The sequence below is a fragment of the Heptranchias perlo genome, chromosome 37, assembly GCF_035084215.1.
Source record: "Heptranchias perlo isolate sHepPer1 chromosome 37, sHepPer1.hap1, whole genome shotgun sequence".
Classification (NCBI taxonomy): Eukaryota; Metazoa; Chordata; class Chondrichthyes; order Hexanchiformes; family Hexanchidae; genus Heptranchias; species Heptranchias perlo.
Window position 1 is genome coordinate 9,677,109 of NC_090361.1, and position 16,073 is coordinate 9,693,181.

Genomic DNA, 16,073 nt, shown 5'->3' on the forward strand with positions numbered 1-16,073 from the left:
AAGGGCTCTGGGTACCACAGGGGTGTTGGTCTTGTGCCAGCTCCAAGTACATTGGGGCATGGTGCAACTGGAAGAATCCAGTCGTAAAGGTGCATGTGTCGTTTGACGGCACAATCTTGTTATATTGCCCAGAGCATGAAGGTGGGTCCATTAGCTTTCATGGTACCTGCTGTACAACACCAGGGTCATACTGATTGGCGTGGCTGGAGGTGAAGGGGCCGGACCTGGTACTAGAATCAGGGACTACAAAGTTTCTGTTCACCTTCACTGGTGTGATTTGTTAATGCGCACAGCGACAAAACCAAAGCTATGGTCACCTTGTACACAGGGATGGTTAGGCAGGGCAATACTCAGTAAGTTTAATCAACGTTTGTTTGGTTGGTGGCTTTTTATGTTGCAAGCAGTTTTTCAAAGTCGTGCAGGTATGGAACAACTCAAGGACAGAGAAATCAAAATTCAGTGCGAGAGGGGATAAAGTTTACTTTGTGCTCAACTAATTAGTGGCACCCAAAATCAACCTTTCAGACTCACCTTTGAAAACAGACAGAGCCAGGGACCCAAGAGATATCAGGCAGACCCTGGGGGTGCAGGTACAAACATCTGAGACTGAGCCTGAGGAAATTTATGGCGGGGGAGGTTAGCTGTTTTAGATGGGGGAGGGGGGGGGAGCAGGCCTCGTTATTTATTTAATTGTTTTACAAGCTGGTCACCGACTTTTGGTTAAACCCTTCGCTGAGCTGCCGAACTAAACTCTTCCCCTATCCAAATTCCATGAAAAATAATGTAAATTCCTGAAATTCCTAGGTGTCAATAGGGCTTGTGCTTCGAGGAAAGCACGGAGTTGGAGGGGTTGTAATGTGGGCGTGACTTTCTGATTCACTCATCAGGCCACTTTTGTTAGCCCAGCCCATTGCTAACGATTTACATAGGATTTAAAGAGCATAAAGGAACCGCCACTCAGTGTCTGTCAAAGGCTCTCTGACTGATACAGGAGGGAGTGGCATTGTCCCACACCATTACTCAAGCTGTTTCAACAGCGATGTTTGGATTATCAGGGGTCTCAAGGCCCTTATCAAGTTTCACCCGAAAGAATTGTTCCTGAAGTGTATATAATTATATTTTAAAATCTTGTAAAAAAAAATTCAATGAAACAGTGAGTGATCCCTTCAGAAAATCTCTGAAAAACCATTCGAAAGGGGTTTTAAAGCAAATATTAATTGTAGCTGTTAAGACTGCTGATTTTTGAAAGGGTCTGGGATTTAAATTTTTTTTTGGTACCAGCAGATTTCCTGTTGGATTGCTCACAGTCGTCAAGGTCTGGAGCACAGCTGGGACCGAGGTCTGGAGGTCAATTAGAAGCTAATTCTTGTTGTTGGAAGTTTCTCCAGATTGCTAGCTGCTTGGCTCCTCCCCTTGTTATCTCCACAACCTCTCCAGGTTATTTCAAAGTCAGAAAAAAACAGCAGGAAATGACTGGCTCATTTTTTTGTAATAAAAGGACGATTCAGTTATGATTTGCTGGTGTTTTACACATCTGGAGCCCTCAAAGGTTTACATAAATAGATCTTTGTCTAAGGCAGGAAGTGTTGATTTAATTATCGAGTCGCAAGCAGTACCATGGAGCTTGGCCTTATTTTATTAGGTGTGATAGACACACAGGGGACAGTAGTACAGTCTGTCTGCTGATGGAGAAAGGCAGATGGCAACTAACTCTCAGCTTTTTAAATTTCTAGTTCCACCTCTATTCATTGCTCTTAAAATTCCGCAAGAACAGAGCAAAAACATAATTTAGGGAAGAGGGAAAAGAAGGAATGAAATTTCTCTCTCGTTCTTCCTTTTTAGTTGTTCTTACAGCTATCGATCGTACATCCTCCTCGAAGTTTGCATAAATTACATAGAATATATAGCACAGAAACAGGCCATTCAGCCCAACAGGTCTATGCTGGCATTTATGCTCCACATGAGCCTCTTCCCTCCCTACTTCATCTAACTTGCCAGTTGGCTAACATGAGTTACATAGAAACATAGAAAATAGGAGCAGGAGTAGGCCATTTGGCCCATCGAGCCTGCTCCGCCATTCAATTTGATCATGGCTGATCCTCTATCTCAATACCATATTTCTGCTCTTGCCCCATACCCCTTGATGCCTTCTGTGTCTAGAAATCTATCTATCTCCTTAAATATATTCAGTGACTTGGCCTCCACAGCCTTCTGTGGTAAAGAATTCCACAGGTTCACCACCCTCTGAGTGAAGAAAGTTCTCCTCATCTCAGTCCTAAATGTCCTACCCCGTATCCTGAGACTGTGACCCCTCGTTCTGGACCCCCCCCAGCCAGGGGAAACATCCTCCCTGCATCCAGACTGTCTAGCCCTGTCAGAATTTTATACGTTTCAGTGAGATCCCCTCTCATTCATCTAAACTCTAATGAATAAGGCCTAGTCGACCCAATCTCTCCTCATACGACTGTCCTGCCATCCCAGGAATCAGTCTGGTAAACCTTTGCTGCACTCCCTCCATGGCAAGGACATCCATCCTCGGATAAGGAGACCAAAACTGCACACAATACTCCAGGTGTGGTCTCACCAAGGCCCTGTATGACTGCAGTAAGACATCCTTGCTGCTGTACTCAAATGCTCTTGCAATGAAGGCCAACATACCATTTGCCTTCCATTTGCATACCATGCTGCACTTGCATGTTTGCTTTCAGTGGCTGGTGTACAAGGACACCCAGGTCCCTTTGTACATCAACATTTCCCAACTATCACCATTTAAATAATACTCTGCCTTTCTGTTTTTCCTTCCAAAGTGGATAACTTCACATTTATCCATGTTATACTGCATCTGCCATGTATTTGGCCACTCACTCAACTTGCCTAAATCGCCTTGAAGCCTCTTTGCATCCTCCTCACAACTCACAATCCCACCTAGTTTTGTGTCATCAGCAAACTTGGAAATATTACATTTGGTTCCCTCATCCAAATCATTGATATATATTGTGACTAGCTGGGGCTCAAGCACTGATCCCTGCGGTACCCCACTAGTCACAGCCTGCCACCCTGAAAACAACCCATTTATTTCTACTCTCTGTTTTCATGCCAGTATATTACTGCCAATCCCATGTGCTTTAATTTTGCACACTAACCTCTTATGTGGGACTTTATTAAAGGCCTTCTGAAAATCCAAATACACCACATCCACTAGTTCTTCCTTGTCTATTCTACCAGTTACATCCTCAAAAAACTACAGTAGGTTTGTCAAACATGATTTCCCTTTCATAAATCCATGTTGACTTTGTCTAATCCCGTTGATATTTTCTAAGTGTCCTGTTATCACATCCTTTATAATAGACTCTAGCATTTTCCTTACTACTGATCTTAGGCTAACCGGTCTGTAGTTCCCTGTTTTCTCTCTCCCTCCTTTTTTAAATAGTGGGGTTACATTTGCCACCCTCCAATCTGCAGGAACTGTTCCATAATCTATAGAATTTTGGAAGATGATAACTTATGAGTTATGATTTAAGTGAGGAGGAGTTAAGCAATGCTCACTGTTCCTTCCCTGCAGGTTTTTATTGACCAACCTGATATTACACAACACGTTCCCCCCCTCAACCCCGCCACCTCCCAGCTTCACTAAATCAGGCAGGTGAAGTGAGGGAAAGGGCTGTACTTCCCCCAGGATCAAACCTAGCACCTTCTGGCCAGGAGTTTATTGGTCTACCAACCGCACTATGAGGCAGCTCTCCGAATTCGTATTTGAGGAAACATTTGAGATCAAAAACGGGTTTGTTTTTTGGAAGTTCAAAAAGTCACACTGCCTTCTCGCCGGTTCAGGAAAGTAAATTACAGTAACTGTCCGCAACTATTGATTGCATAATGACAGCACTCAACTGATAAACCACAGGCCTTCTTCATTCTTCATTCTTCCGGTAATAGATCAGAGATTCAGAATGTATTAAATTTTTTAATTCCGATGCAATGCTGATCAGGCCAGGAATAATTGTGCGGCCTAGAGCCTGTTCACTCTGAACAGAAGCTGAACTGGACCAGCCGTACAAGAGCTAGGCAATGGGTGGATACTCGGCAACGAATTGCTCACCTCCTGACCTCTCAAAGCCTCTCCACCATCTCCAAGGCTCGAGTTAGCAGTGGGATGGAATACTTAGCACTCGCCTGAATGGGTGCAGCCACAACAAAACTTGACACCATCCAGGACAGAACGGTTCGCTTGATCAGTGCCCCTGACTCAATAGCCACCCTCTTCACCACCGGCGCATTGGGGCTGCAGTGTGTACAATCTCCAGGATGCACTGTAACAACTCAAGGTTACTTCATTGTTGCTGGGTCTCTCTAACAGCACTGTGGGAGCACCATCACCACAAGGACTACAGCAGTTCAAGGAGAAGGCCTTACCACCACTGCCTTCTCAGTGCAACTAGAGATGAGCAATAAATGCGGCCTTGCCAATATCACCCGCATCCTGAGAGCAAATTTTTAAAAAAAAATCAGCTTCTGCAGATCATAATTAGTTATAAATCAATCCCATAGCAGACTCCAAAATAACCTTGAAATATAATATAGGGCTCCCCAATGGTTCAGTAGATTTATCCAGTGTCGTACAAACAACAAACGTCCCAGATTTGATCCTGGTCTGTGCTGAGCTAGCTGATAGTAAAGGCATTAAAATTAAATTCAGTGCACAGGGCTAGGAATGTGGAAAGAAACAATCATTCAGAGTCCCTGCTCATGATCCCCATCCAGTGACCCCAGGTGGAAGTACTTGTGGATATCAGGTGAGGCCAGGTGGCTGTGATGGCCTCCACAGTCAAATAGTCAGCCAGCACTAACTGTCATTGATCACACACAAAGAAGGACCTTGAAAGTAGGTTTTTGTTGCTGATCGAAGAGTACAGGTATCTTTTTGGATGTTTTTCAATTTTTATGTTTAGCAGCAAAAACTGGGAGAAAATCGAGAGCCTAAAACAGGGTAAATTCAGAGTTTTCATTTGAACATCACTAAACCTCAAGAAAACAAGCAAGGAACTAACAAGGCACAGAAGAACCACACTTATTTGCACAATTCAGACACCCCTTTTATGAGCCTGACATATATCTTCTTCCCTGTCAAGAATAACGCTGATCTGCAAAGAATAACATCCCCATCTAGATCTTCAGTTTAAGATTGTTTAAAAGTTCTTGGTCTCCAATCTGCTCTGAAAGGAAATCAATTCTTCTATTTTCATCGCTCCCCCCCCAAATTGGCTCCATCCTTTGGCCTGGTCATTTAGGCCTCTATTTCCACGAACCCATGCCATTGTTACCATAACAACACACATAATTGAATGGTTTGGTGCCATTAGTTCATTTGATAGGGATGGGCAAATCGATTTAGAGAAAGATGGAATCTGGATTCTCAGTAGGACCCTGGCACACAACAAGACACATGCATATTTTACTTGGAAGTGGCTTCAATGTCAGGATAGACTATACCCTGGATAGTTTAGTCTTCTCTGCTGCTCACACACAGCTGAGAACCCCCCCCCCCCATGTCAGAAATCAACTGAAATGCCTGAAATCTAAAGGTGGGAAATGACTGTTATTCAGGAACAAGAATCAAATCAAAACTTCAAAATTAGACTAACATTCAGGGCACAAATATGTTTTGCATTTTGGTCCATTCGGGCCAGTCAGTCCCTTACAGCACAGAAGCAGGCCATTCGGCCCAACTGGTCTATGCCAGTATTTATGCCCCACATAAGCTTCCTCACACTCTTCTTCATCTAACCCTATCAGCATAACCTTCTATTCCTTTCTCCCTCATGTGTTTATCCAGCATCCCCTTAAATGCATCTATGCTATTCACCTCAACTACTCCATGTGGTAACAAGTTCCATATTCTAAGCACTCCAGGTAAAGTAGTTTCTTCTGAATTCCTTATTGGATTAATTAGTGACTATCTTATATTTATGACCCCTAGTTTCAGACTACCCAACAAGTGGAAACATCTTCTCTACATCTAGCCAATTAAACCCTTTCATAATTTTAAAGACCTCTATCAGGTCACCCTTCAGCCTTCTCTTTTCTAGAGAAAAGAGCCCCAGCCTGTTCAGTCTTTCCTGATAGTTATAACCTCTCAGTTCTGGTATCATCCTTGTAAATCTTTTTTGCACCTTCTCCAGTGCTGCTATATCCTTTTTATAATATAGAATCCAGAACTGAGCACAGAACTCTAATTGTGAACATATGGCTAGCCATGTCAACAAGTGAACTTACCTAAAATAGCTTCACTGCCACGATTTTTGCACTGAAAATCAGTCCCGGGACACATACACATCGCATGCATACAGTGTGACATGCATTTCAGGATCCACTAGGAGCAGGAGAATTCCCTACTTTTTGAAAGGTCAAAATCGGGCCAAACTGAAAAAAGCTGTGAATTTATCGGTGAAAATCGGTAAAAAGAACGGGTGCTTGGCCAAGGTATCAGAGGGCATCCAGCACCCATCGGGCAACTCACCAACAGACAGTCAACGCCTTCAGGAAAGGGATGGGAGAGAGACGTTACAAAGAAAAATTGCACCATAAAAATGGAAAATAAAAAGATAAAAGTTAGTCTGGGTTTATATTCTTAGTCAAAAGGGGAGTTGGAAGTGAGGCAATTCTGCCCCATCATTCTTGCCAGGATAATTTGAATGATGCTGGTTTGCTTGCACCTGTTGACCAGTATCCCATCCCGGGTTTTGCATACCCTGACTTGCCCCTCCCTTTAAATTGTCAGTCAAAGATGCAGGTGAGGCTCAGCCAATTAGCTGTAATCTGGCTTGGCCTATCAGTTGTAATCTGACATCAGCGACTGATGGTTATACCAATCTCATGGCTATAGGTTCTCACACATAGTGGCCGTATCTTTGGCTTAGATCATTTAATTTCTTTGTTGTGTCGAGAAACCTGGGCAAAAGGCAAGGTCCCCAGTGCAGTGCACCAGCAAGCTTGAAAAGAATTGGAGAGAAAATGAAGTAAATCAAGAAGCAATGGATAGATGATTCCAAGCTTGGGACAGGCTTGATGGCCTTTTCCTGCCCATCAATTACGTATGTTCGTAAAAGCTCACAGGTTTGTAAAACAGGAAGACTGAAGGTTGCAATAAAATTCAAGAGAATGAGACAGATGGGGAAAGGAGGGAGAGAGTAAAAAACAGTCTGACAACCATTTCAGGACACTGAAAAACCCTTGTGGGGCTTGCATTATCTTGAGGGAGGTCTACATTCGAGACTGCAGGACCAGCCCTACACATTGGCACTGCTCTAATCTGCTACACAAATGACTGATGGTAGCATTTAGATTTTATTCCATGGAGTTTCATCAAGTACCTCTCTCCCTTAGGACATGATCTAATAGTCGGGAAACCAGCTCCAAACATCCAGTTTTACTCATTCATTAACTAGTTTCTAGGGGTCGACCCGCCTTTCTTCCGCCACATTCTCGATTGACAGGAACCTTCTCCTCTTTGCCAGATTTTCCATGCTTCCCCTCCCCCCCCCCCCCCCCGCTGCTATTCTGCTGTTCCTATTTTTTTGTTTCTATACTTGCCTCATTACCACCCCGCCTTGCACCATCATCACTGTTGTAATTAATCACTCCTGCCCTCCACCCTATCACAGACCTTTCCCTTTTATTTTTTGCCAGCCCCCTCTTTCCCTGGCTCTGTATTTGCTTAAAAGCTGTTCGCCTCTAACATCTTTCAGTTCCTGTGAAAGGTCATCGGCCTGAAACGTTAACTCTGTTTCTCTCTCCACAAATGCTGCCTGACCTGCTGAGTGTTTGCCAGCATTTTCTATGTTAATTTCAGAATTCCAGTATCCGCAGTATTTCGCTTTTGTTTTAGCTTCTGGGGCACTGGGTGTCTCCCTCATTCACATCGGAGCCTTAAGGAGAGCTGCATCCAGCAAGATATAAATGGGACAGTGTGGGGCACTGAGGTCATTCCCTGGAGACAGGGAGAGAACAACTGTAAATCTCCTTCTCGGATATCTTAGGTTGAAGAAGTCTTGCCTTTGTTACCCCCACACTCGACTATTCCAATGCTCTCCTGTGCGGCCTCCCATTTTCCATCCTCCATAAACTTCAGCTCATCCAAAACCATGCTGCTCGTATCCTAACTTGCACCAAGTCCCGTTCACCCATCGCCCCTCTGCTCACTGACCTACATTGGCTCCCAGTCCAGCAACGCCTCGATTTTAAAATTCTCATCTTTGTTTTCAAATCCCTTCATAGCCTTGCCCCTTCATATCTCTGTGACCTCCTCCAGCTCTACAAACCTCCGAGATCTCTGTGCTCCTCCAATTCTGGCCTCTTGCGCATCCCCGATTTTCATCGCTGCACCATTGGCGGCCATGCCTTCAGCTGCCTAGACCTTAAGCTCTGGAATTCCCTCCCTAAACCTCTCCTCCTTTAAAATGTTCCTTAAAACCTACCTCGTTGACCAAGCTTTTAGTCACCAGTCCTAATGTTTCCTTATGTGGCTCAGTGTTAAATTTTGTTTGATAACGCTCCTGTAAAGCGCCTTGAGACATTTTACTATGTTAAAGATGCTATATAAATGCAAGTTGTTGTCTGTTCTATTATTCCTCACACAGTGAGTTCTTGACGTCAGTGGGGAGAAAGGGGGTTCACACATATCAGTTCCAATAAGTCTGACTCATAGGCCACGTCAGTGCAGAGGGATATTGATGTACATTGGCTGATAAATCCCGGGTTATCTGGAGTAGCGAGGTCTCACATCGAGGCTGCTATACCGCACAACGATATACTACTGTGTACTGAGGTATTTGCCAGACGCTTTTGTAACTCCCTGTCTCGATAACCTTCACACATTTAAAAAGCAAGACTGGCATCAATCACCGCTTCCTGATTGAATTTGTCTGCTCTCCTACTCTTTAATAAGAACATAAGAAATAGGAGCAGGAGTAGGCCAATCAGCCCCTCGAGCCTGCTCTGCCATTCAATAAGATCATGGCTGATCTGATCCTAACCTCAAATCTAAATTCATGTCCAATTTCCTGCCCGCTCCCCGTAACCCCTAATTCCCTTTACTTCTCGGAAACTGTCTATTTCTGTTTTAAATTTATTTAATGATGTAGCTTCCACAGCTTCCTGGGGCAGCAAATTCCACAGACCTACTACCCTCTGAGTGAAGAAGTTTCTCCTCATCTCAGTTTTGAAAGAGCAGCCCCTTATTCTAAGATTATGCCCCCTAGTTCTAGTTTCACCCATCCTTGGGAACATCCTTACCGCATCCACCCGATCAAGACCCTTCACAATCTGAGATGTTTCAATAAGATCGCCTCTCATTCTTCTGAACTCCAAAGAGTAGAGTCCCAATCTACTCAACCTCTCCTCATATGTCCACCCCCTCATCCCCGGGATTAACCGAGTGAACCTTCTTTGTACTGCCTCGAGAGCAAGTATGTTTTTTCTTAAGTATGGACACCAAAACTGTATGCAGTATTCCAGGTGCGGTCTCACCAATACCTTATATAACTGCAGCAATACCTCCGTTTTTATATTCTATCCCCCTAGCAATAAAAGCCAACATTCCGTTGGCCTTCTTGATCACCTGCTGCACCTGCATACTAACTTTTTGATTTTCTTGCACTAGGACCCCCACATCCCTTTGTACTGCAGTACTTTCCAGTTTCTCGCCATTAAGATAATAACTTGCTCTCTGATTTTTCCTGCCAAAGTGCATAACCTCACATTTTCCAATATTGTATTGCATCTGCCAAGTCTCCGCCCACTTACCCAGCCTGTCTATATCCCCTTGTAGGTTTTTAATGTCCTCCTCACTCTCTACTTTCCCTCCCATGTTTGTATCATCTGCAAACTTTGATATGTTACACTCGGTCCCCTCCTCCAAAATTATAATTGTTCGTCGTGAAATGCACGTTGTTGTTGTTGTTGAAGTAAAAGACAAACCTGCACACACACATCAGACACAGTCAAGTAATTATTTTATTGTAGTCCAGTGATAATGACAGTACATAATTCCCTTGCAAAGAGGGGTGGTCTTGACCTGTTTAAAATACAGTACAGGAATGGGAGTGAATTCCTACGCACATGCTTACACAAGTCACAATACAATGAGGCAAAGACTGCATGTGACCAACTGCGCTCGCACGGAGAAAGGAAACAAAATAAACGTCTAGAAAAATCAAGTATTCCCAAATTCAATGAGTTTTTTGTTCTTTCCCTGGTCAGACTTTTTTCAAGTTGTCATTTGTTGTACAGAATACGCACCCTCCAGCAAAGGGTTAACTCACGGGTTAGTGTCAAAAGTCCCCGATTCAACCCCGTTTGGTTAATTTAATTAATGTAACGATTAACCAGACGGATTATATATATTACACAGTGCGACGAAACTCTGCGGGAAACAGAAAGGTCGGGGCGGGGGGTGGGCGGGGGAGGGGGGGGAATTAAATCGTGGGATGCCTGCAGTTAGCAGCTGTGAATGTTGTCTGTCAGAGTTAACGGTTTATTTTTGCACAAAAATGGCAGCTTGGAAAAGACCTGCACAGTTAATGCCACTGTGAACACTATCGGCATCAAAACGGCGACACACTAAGTTGATAATCCTACATGCCTTCTCCTCTCCTGCTATAAATATGCAAGTTTACATCGTATACTAAAAACGTACACTACACTGCTAGCCGGACACGAGAACATCGCACAGTCACTTTCGGAAGGATGGACAAAGCCCCAGTGTAGATTCCGACACGGAATGTTATCCTGAGATTAATCTTCATCGCTACCAGTTCCTGACCGTTCCTGCAAGGCACAAAACAAACAAAAAAAAAAATAAAAATAAAATAAAGTAAATTCCATCTGATTATACTCATGGTTTAAAAAAAGTTATTCTCCACCCCCACTCCTGTTCCTTCAGTTCTCTCCTTTTCAGCGTAGTAAGCTGTTTCTTTTGCCACATTTTAAATTCGGTAAATCTAGTGGCAATGTATGGACAAATGATTGTGGTCACTCTATTGCACAGCTTTGAAATTCGTGATATTCCACCCCCTCCCTCCCTCCCATCACACCTGCTCCTGTGGGTGCTGGCTACCATCTGGTAATTTGCCCAATTATCCATTCTTCACGTGTGGGCCTCAGGCTATTCAGCCATGGGGGGAGAGTGGGAGATGCCATGACCCAGCCCATTCCTCTCCTCTCCTGACATCCACACGTGTGCAGTTTCCAGAAGATGTCTCTGGACAGCGATTGTAAGTGGGAAGCCTAGCTGATTTCCTCCCTTCCCTGGTCCTGGGGACATGGAGATCTGTTGTAGGGCCCATATATCCACTGTGATTGGGGTCAGCGCAGAGTAAATTGACAAATAAACTTGTAGTTAAGGGAGGTGCAGCAGTTTGCTTTATCAGCACACTGCATCTTGCAGAGGTAGGATGTGAGTTCCTGATCTCAGGCTGGTAACTGGAGCGGTATTGGGGGGGTTAGGGGGAGCAATGGCGGGGATGGAATACATTGGCGGTTTTTGTCCTTCCCAGTGCTGCTATTGCAAGGTGCAGGTACTGTTTATATAAAAGCTCAAGAAACTCGTTCACTGCAGCTGGTGAATTGAATGGCAGGCAGTAGCAGCACTCGAAGCTTCGACCGTGAATATGTGAGGTCAACATGGAGGAAGCTGCTGGCCACCCAATACTGGAGGTCCCGTATCACTGGCTTAAACTCAAACTCTGTACAACGTAAAATTCTGCAATATCGGGCTCAGGTACTGGGTCCCACCTCATCCACTTCCTCCTCCGTGTCATCATCGCTTACAATGGGTTTGGACTTGGAGGTACGGCTCGATCGTTTCCGCCCTTTAATTCGATCCTGGCTCTTCTCCTTCCGGCCTAACTTAATCTTCACTTTCACTGAACGAGCTGAGAGAGAGAGAGAGAGAGAAATGGGATTACAAAGAGTGCACCAAATCCAAGTACATTCACTCTCATCACAACCAGGAAGAAGATGCAGTAATCGGAGTCCCGAGTGTGTTCCCTTGACCCTGGATAGCCTCATTCCCCAATCTAGTAATCAGAGTCAAAGTGTCTTCCCTCGACCCGAGTGTGTTTCCTTGACCCGAGTGTGTTCCCTCGGCCTTTGATATGCTCATTCCCTGATTGCTCTGATAGACGGCAGCTCTTGGGCGTGTGTTACCCATGAACACCCTCTTCGGACAGACCATTATTGGGGTTTCCTCTTCCCCTTAAGTCCTGCGGACCCTACTCTGGCTGGGGGAGCAGCGAGATGACTTTCCCTGCAGTTCTGTTCATGCCATTCTGTATCCATGGCAGGATAGTCGTAACCAGCTAACAGATGGGGGAAAAAAAGTCAGCATTAGGCTGTGTCGGATCGATGGAACTGGACAGACTGATGAAAGGGAAGTAAAATGCTGAGATGTTCTCCCCTTGAGTGGATCAATGAAAAACATTGAACACCTCCGTCTAAACCAAACTATTTACCCCCAAACCATTTCCCAGCCATCCTCCAGTTGAGGGGGGTTTGTGTGGAAGTGGAGGGGCTCCAGCATGGAGATCTGGGAACAGAACTGAAAGCTCCAAGACAAAGTGGAAATCAAACTCCCTGCAAGTCTTACATTCTGATTCGGACCCTTCCTCCTCCTCCTCCTCTCCTTCCTCGCTATCATCCTCGCTGTCTTCTTCCTTTTCGATTTTCTGTCGTACGCTGGTGAAAACGGATTGAAGCACAATCGAATCTTCATAGATCTAATGGTGACAGAAAGAGTCTTTTTTATCAGCTGTGGGAACGCAACGGCAACAGTGTCAACTGGTCAGGGATGTGTAGCATTGGGTGGAAGGTCAGACGGGGTTCTGGACTGATTGCTGGTTTTCTCCTCCGGGGTAAGGGAGGTGTTTCAGAGAAGCTTTTGTCAGGAGATTAAATGGGTGGAATCGGGTGCAAGGTCTATGGAAGCAATGAACGTCCGATGGCTGAGCAGCTTGTGATCATCCTTTGCTTTCTCATGGCGCTAACAGGTAATCTTTATTAATATTTCTTTGGGGGCGCGGGGATGCTAATTGCTGAATAGGCCAAAAATTGATGAACTGTGGTATCTGATTTCAAACATAAATCACACAAGCCTTTATAAACAGTGGCATAGAAGTGCTGGAAACTTTTATAAATCACTGGTTAGACCTCAGCTAGAGTATTGTGCCCAATTCTGGGCATCATAATTTAGAAAGGCCTTGGAGAGGGTGCAGAGGGGATTTACCAGAATGGTACCAGGGATGAGGGACTTCAGTTATGTGGAGAGATTGGAGAAGCTGGATTGTTCTCCTTAGAGCAAAGAAGGTTAAAGGGAGATTTAATGGAGGTGCTCAAAATTATGAGGGTTTTGATAGAGTAAACAGGGACAAATTATTTCCACTAGCAGGAGGATTGGTAACCAGAGGACACAGATTTAAGATAATTGGCAAAAAAGCCAGGGGGAGATGAGGAGAAATTTTTTTATACAGCGAGTTGTTATGATCTGCAATGCACTGGCTGAAAGGGCAGTGGAAGCAGATTCAATAGTAACTTTCAAAAGGGAATTGGATAAATACTTGAAAAGGAAAAATTTGCAGGGCTATGAGGAAAGAGCAGAGGAGTGGGATTAATTGGATAACTCTTTCAAAGAGCCGGCACAGGCACGATGGGCTGCGTGGCCTCCTTCTGTGCTGTATGAGTCTATGATAAGTATTCTCTGTTACCCACCAGTGATCCCTCCAGGTTGTAGGTCTGTGCATTCTGACACAGCAGCATCACATCCCTTTCCAGGTCATTGAGGCTGCGGTACTTGTGATTACGGATCCGCTCCTACTGAGAGAAAGATGGCAGTCAGCTCGGTCTCCAGCACAAGTTCCACAAATCTAAACCATTCTTCCAAGAATGCACAGTGACCCCTCATTAGCACACGCCCCTGCTGTCACTCAATATGGTTTACAGCTCACTCAAACTGTGGGGGGGGGTTTCGCTGATTCTCTGCTGGGCAAAACACATGGAACAGTTTGCGGAAACAAAGTGCTCCAACAGCTGCCCAAAGGAAGGAAAAGCTGCCATGGTCAGTGCTTCTCCACAGAGCGCACTTCCCATCAACCAAGCGCAAAGTTGCACTGAAAGCAGCAGGAGAGGAGACTTCAGCCCAAGCCATGTCAAGCATTGGGTCAAGGCAAAAGGCTGGTAATGAAAATAAGCAATACTGGTTCCAGAGGAGGCACGTACCATCTGAATGGGGCATATAATATTGGATTGCGCCATATACCATCAGACTGGGGCATGTACTATTGGACTGCACCATATACCATCAGACTGGGGCATGTACTATTTATTGGACTGCACCATATACCATCATACTCGGGCATGTACCATCACAATGTGCCACATAACATCAGACTGGGGCACTAAGCTCTGGGGCACCAATTCTCACCCACTATTCCTCAAATGTGTCAACCTGACAGAACTAGGCTGCCTCATACCTCCTGTGCCCAATTCACATGCAGCATTGCTACAGATCTCCTATGAAAGGAGAGAGGGTGCAGGGAAGGACATTTTTATTTAAACGCTGGAACTGTCCATGTGACCTATTCGGAAGCCCATTTGCTGCGCACAGGGGATCGTTCCGCAAAACCCAGCACACTTTTTTTTATTCGTTCATGGGATGTGGACGTCGCTGGCGAGGCCAGCATTTATTGCCCATCCCTAATTGCCCTTGAGAAGGTGGTGGTGAGCCGCCTTCTTGAACCGCTGCAGTCCGTGTGGTGAAGGTTCTCCCACAGTGCTGTTAGGAAGGGAGGTCCAGGATTTTGACCCAGCGACGATGAAGGAACGGTGATATATTTCCAAGTCGGGATGGTGTGTGACTTGGCGGGGAACGTGCCGGTGGTGTTGTTCCCATGTGCCTGCTGCTCTTGTCCTTCTAGGTGGTAGAGGTCATGGGTTTGGGAGTTGCGGGCTTGGACACACGGGAGGGGGCGTGGTCACACAGAGGGAGTGTACCTTGATCTTCCGGAAGTCGACGGGTTTGCGGATAAGCTCGTAGTACTCTGGAAGCTCCTTGCGAGATGGAAGTTGAATGAAAACTTCACTTAGCTGTCGGCCAGTACTGCTTTAAAACAGAAAAAAATGTCGATTATCAGCGGTTCTCCTCACAGAAGGAGTACAGCGAGGTATAAAGAGCTGGTGTCTGCGGGCACATGCATAAACTCAGTAGCATAACATTACCCTCTCACCCACAATACAACGCACACTAACCGGCCTTTAGCAGTAACGTACGTGCTCACTCTGTCTTAGTGTCTGGGCTTATTTCAGACTTCAGAATCCTGGGCTTCAGTTTGAAGAAGATATAGTGGAGCATCCCCACTGGGTTAATGGGTGACGGTGTGGTACTGAGCTTTACAGGCCAGAAGATCCCAGGCTCCCTCACTGGTCTGCGCATCTCTTGCAGCTCACCAGGGCAACAGTTGGAACAACATAGCTGGCCTCAGTGCTCCTGGACTAGGGAAGGGGAGAAGGTATCAGCCACTGATCCCTACCCTGCTGAGAGTGCCTGTGTGGACCTTGGCTGAGAGTGGGAGTGGGCTCAGCTGTGATGCCCTCCATGATCAAGCAGCCTCCTGGAACACAACGTCTAATCTCAACCCCTGGAGAATAGTCACATGGATGAGTGACTGGAAGGCAGGCAACATCTGTGGAACCTGAGGAGGTGGGTATTACATGGGGGAAACACTCAAATCTTCATTACAGTGGTGTAGAGTGAAGCCCTTCCTCCCTGCCCAGGTGGTGTAGAGTGAACACCCTGAATTGACCAGTTTCACGTGGGCCAAATCAATCCAAATTAGATACCAGCAAAAGAAAAGGGGCCTAAAAGCAGTAAGAACAGATAGACAGACACCTGTAACACAACTGTATTCAGTGTGCGCAGTATCTTTCTCCCAGCTCATTGCTCTCCCTAACCTATCCTTGTATCCCACCCCTAGCCCTCCTGGTGACCCTCTCACTAACCCCCCGGTGACCCTCTCACTAACCCCCCG

The 16,073-nt window shown here is 45.4% G+C and overlaps 1 protein-coding gene and 1 long non-coding RNA gene across 9 annotated transcripts in view; one reads left to right on the plus strand and one right to left on the minus strand.

The window, feature by feature from the left end:
• The window catches only part of LOC137304486 (uncharacterized), a 37,049-nt gene that overhangs the window by 4,011 nt on the left and 16,965 nt on the right, over positions 1-16,073 (plus strand). The gene's annotated exons all lie outside the window — the stretch shown is intronic.
• Positions 10,701-16,073, minus strand: part of smarca4a (SWI/SNF related, matrix associated, actin dependent regulator of chromatin, subfamily a, member 4a) — a 107,221-nt gene continuing 101,848 nt past the window's right edge. For 5 of the 8 annotated variants that reach the window (XM_067973096.1, XM_067973101.1, XM_067973100.1 and 2 more), the window contains 5 exons: positions 15,040-15,148; positions 13,759-13,860; positions 12,641-12,770; positions 11,788-11,927; positions 10,701-10,821 (listed from right to left, as the gene is read on the minus strand). In XM_067973096.1, the coding sequence (XP_067829197.1) occupies positions 10,789-10,821; positions 11,788-11,927; positions 12,641-12,770; positions 13,759-13,860; positions 15,040-15,148 (514 nt within the window). In that variant the 3' untranslated portion in view covers positions 10,701-10,788. The remainder of the gene's footprint in view (positions 10,822-11,787; positions 11,928-12,640; positions 12,771-13,758; positions 13,861-15,039; positions 15,149-16,073) is intronic. The other 3 variants (XM_067973102.1, XM_067973099.1, XM_067973097.1) reach the window with 1 other exon arrangement.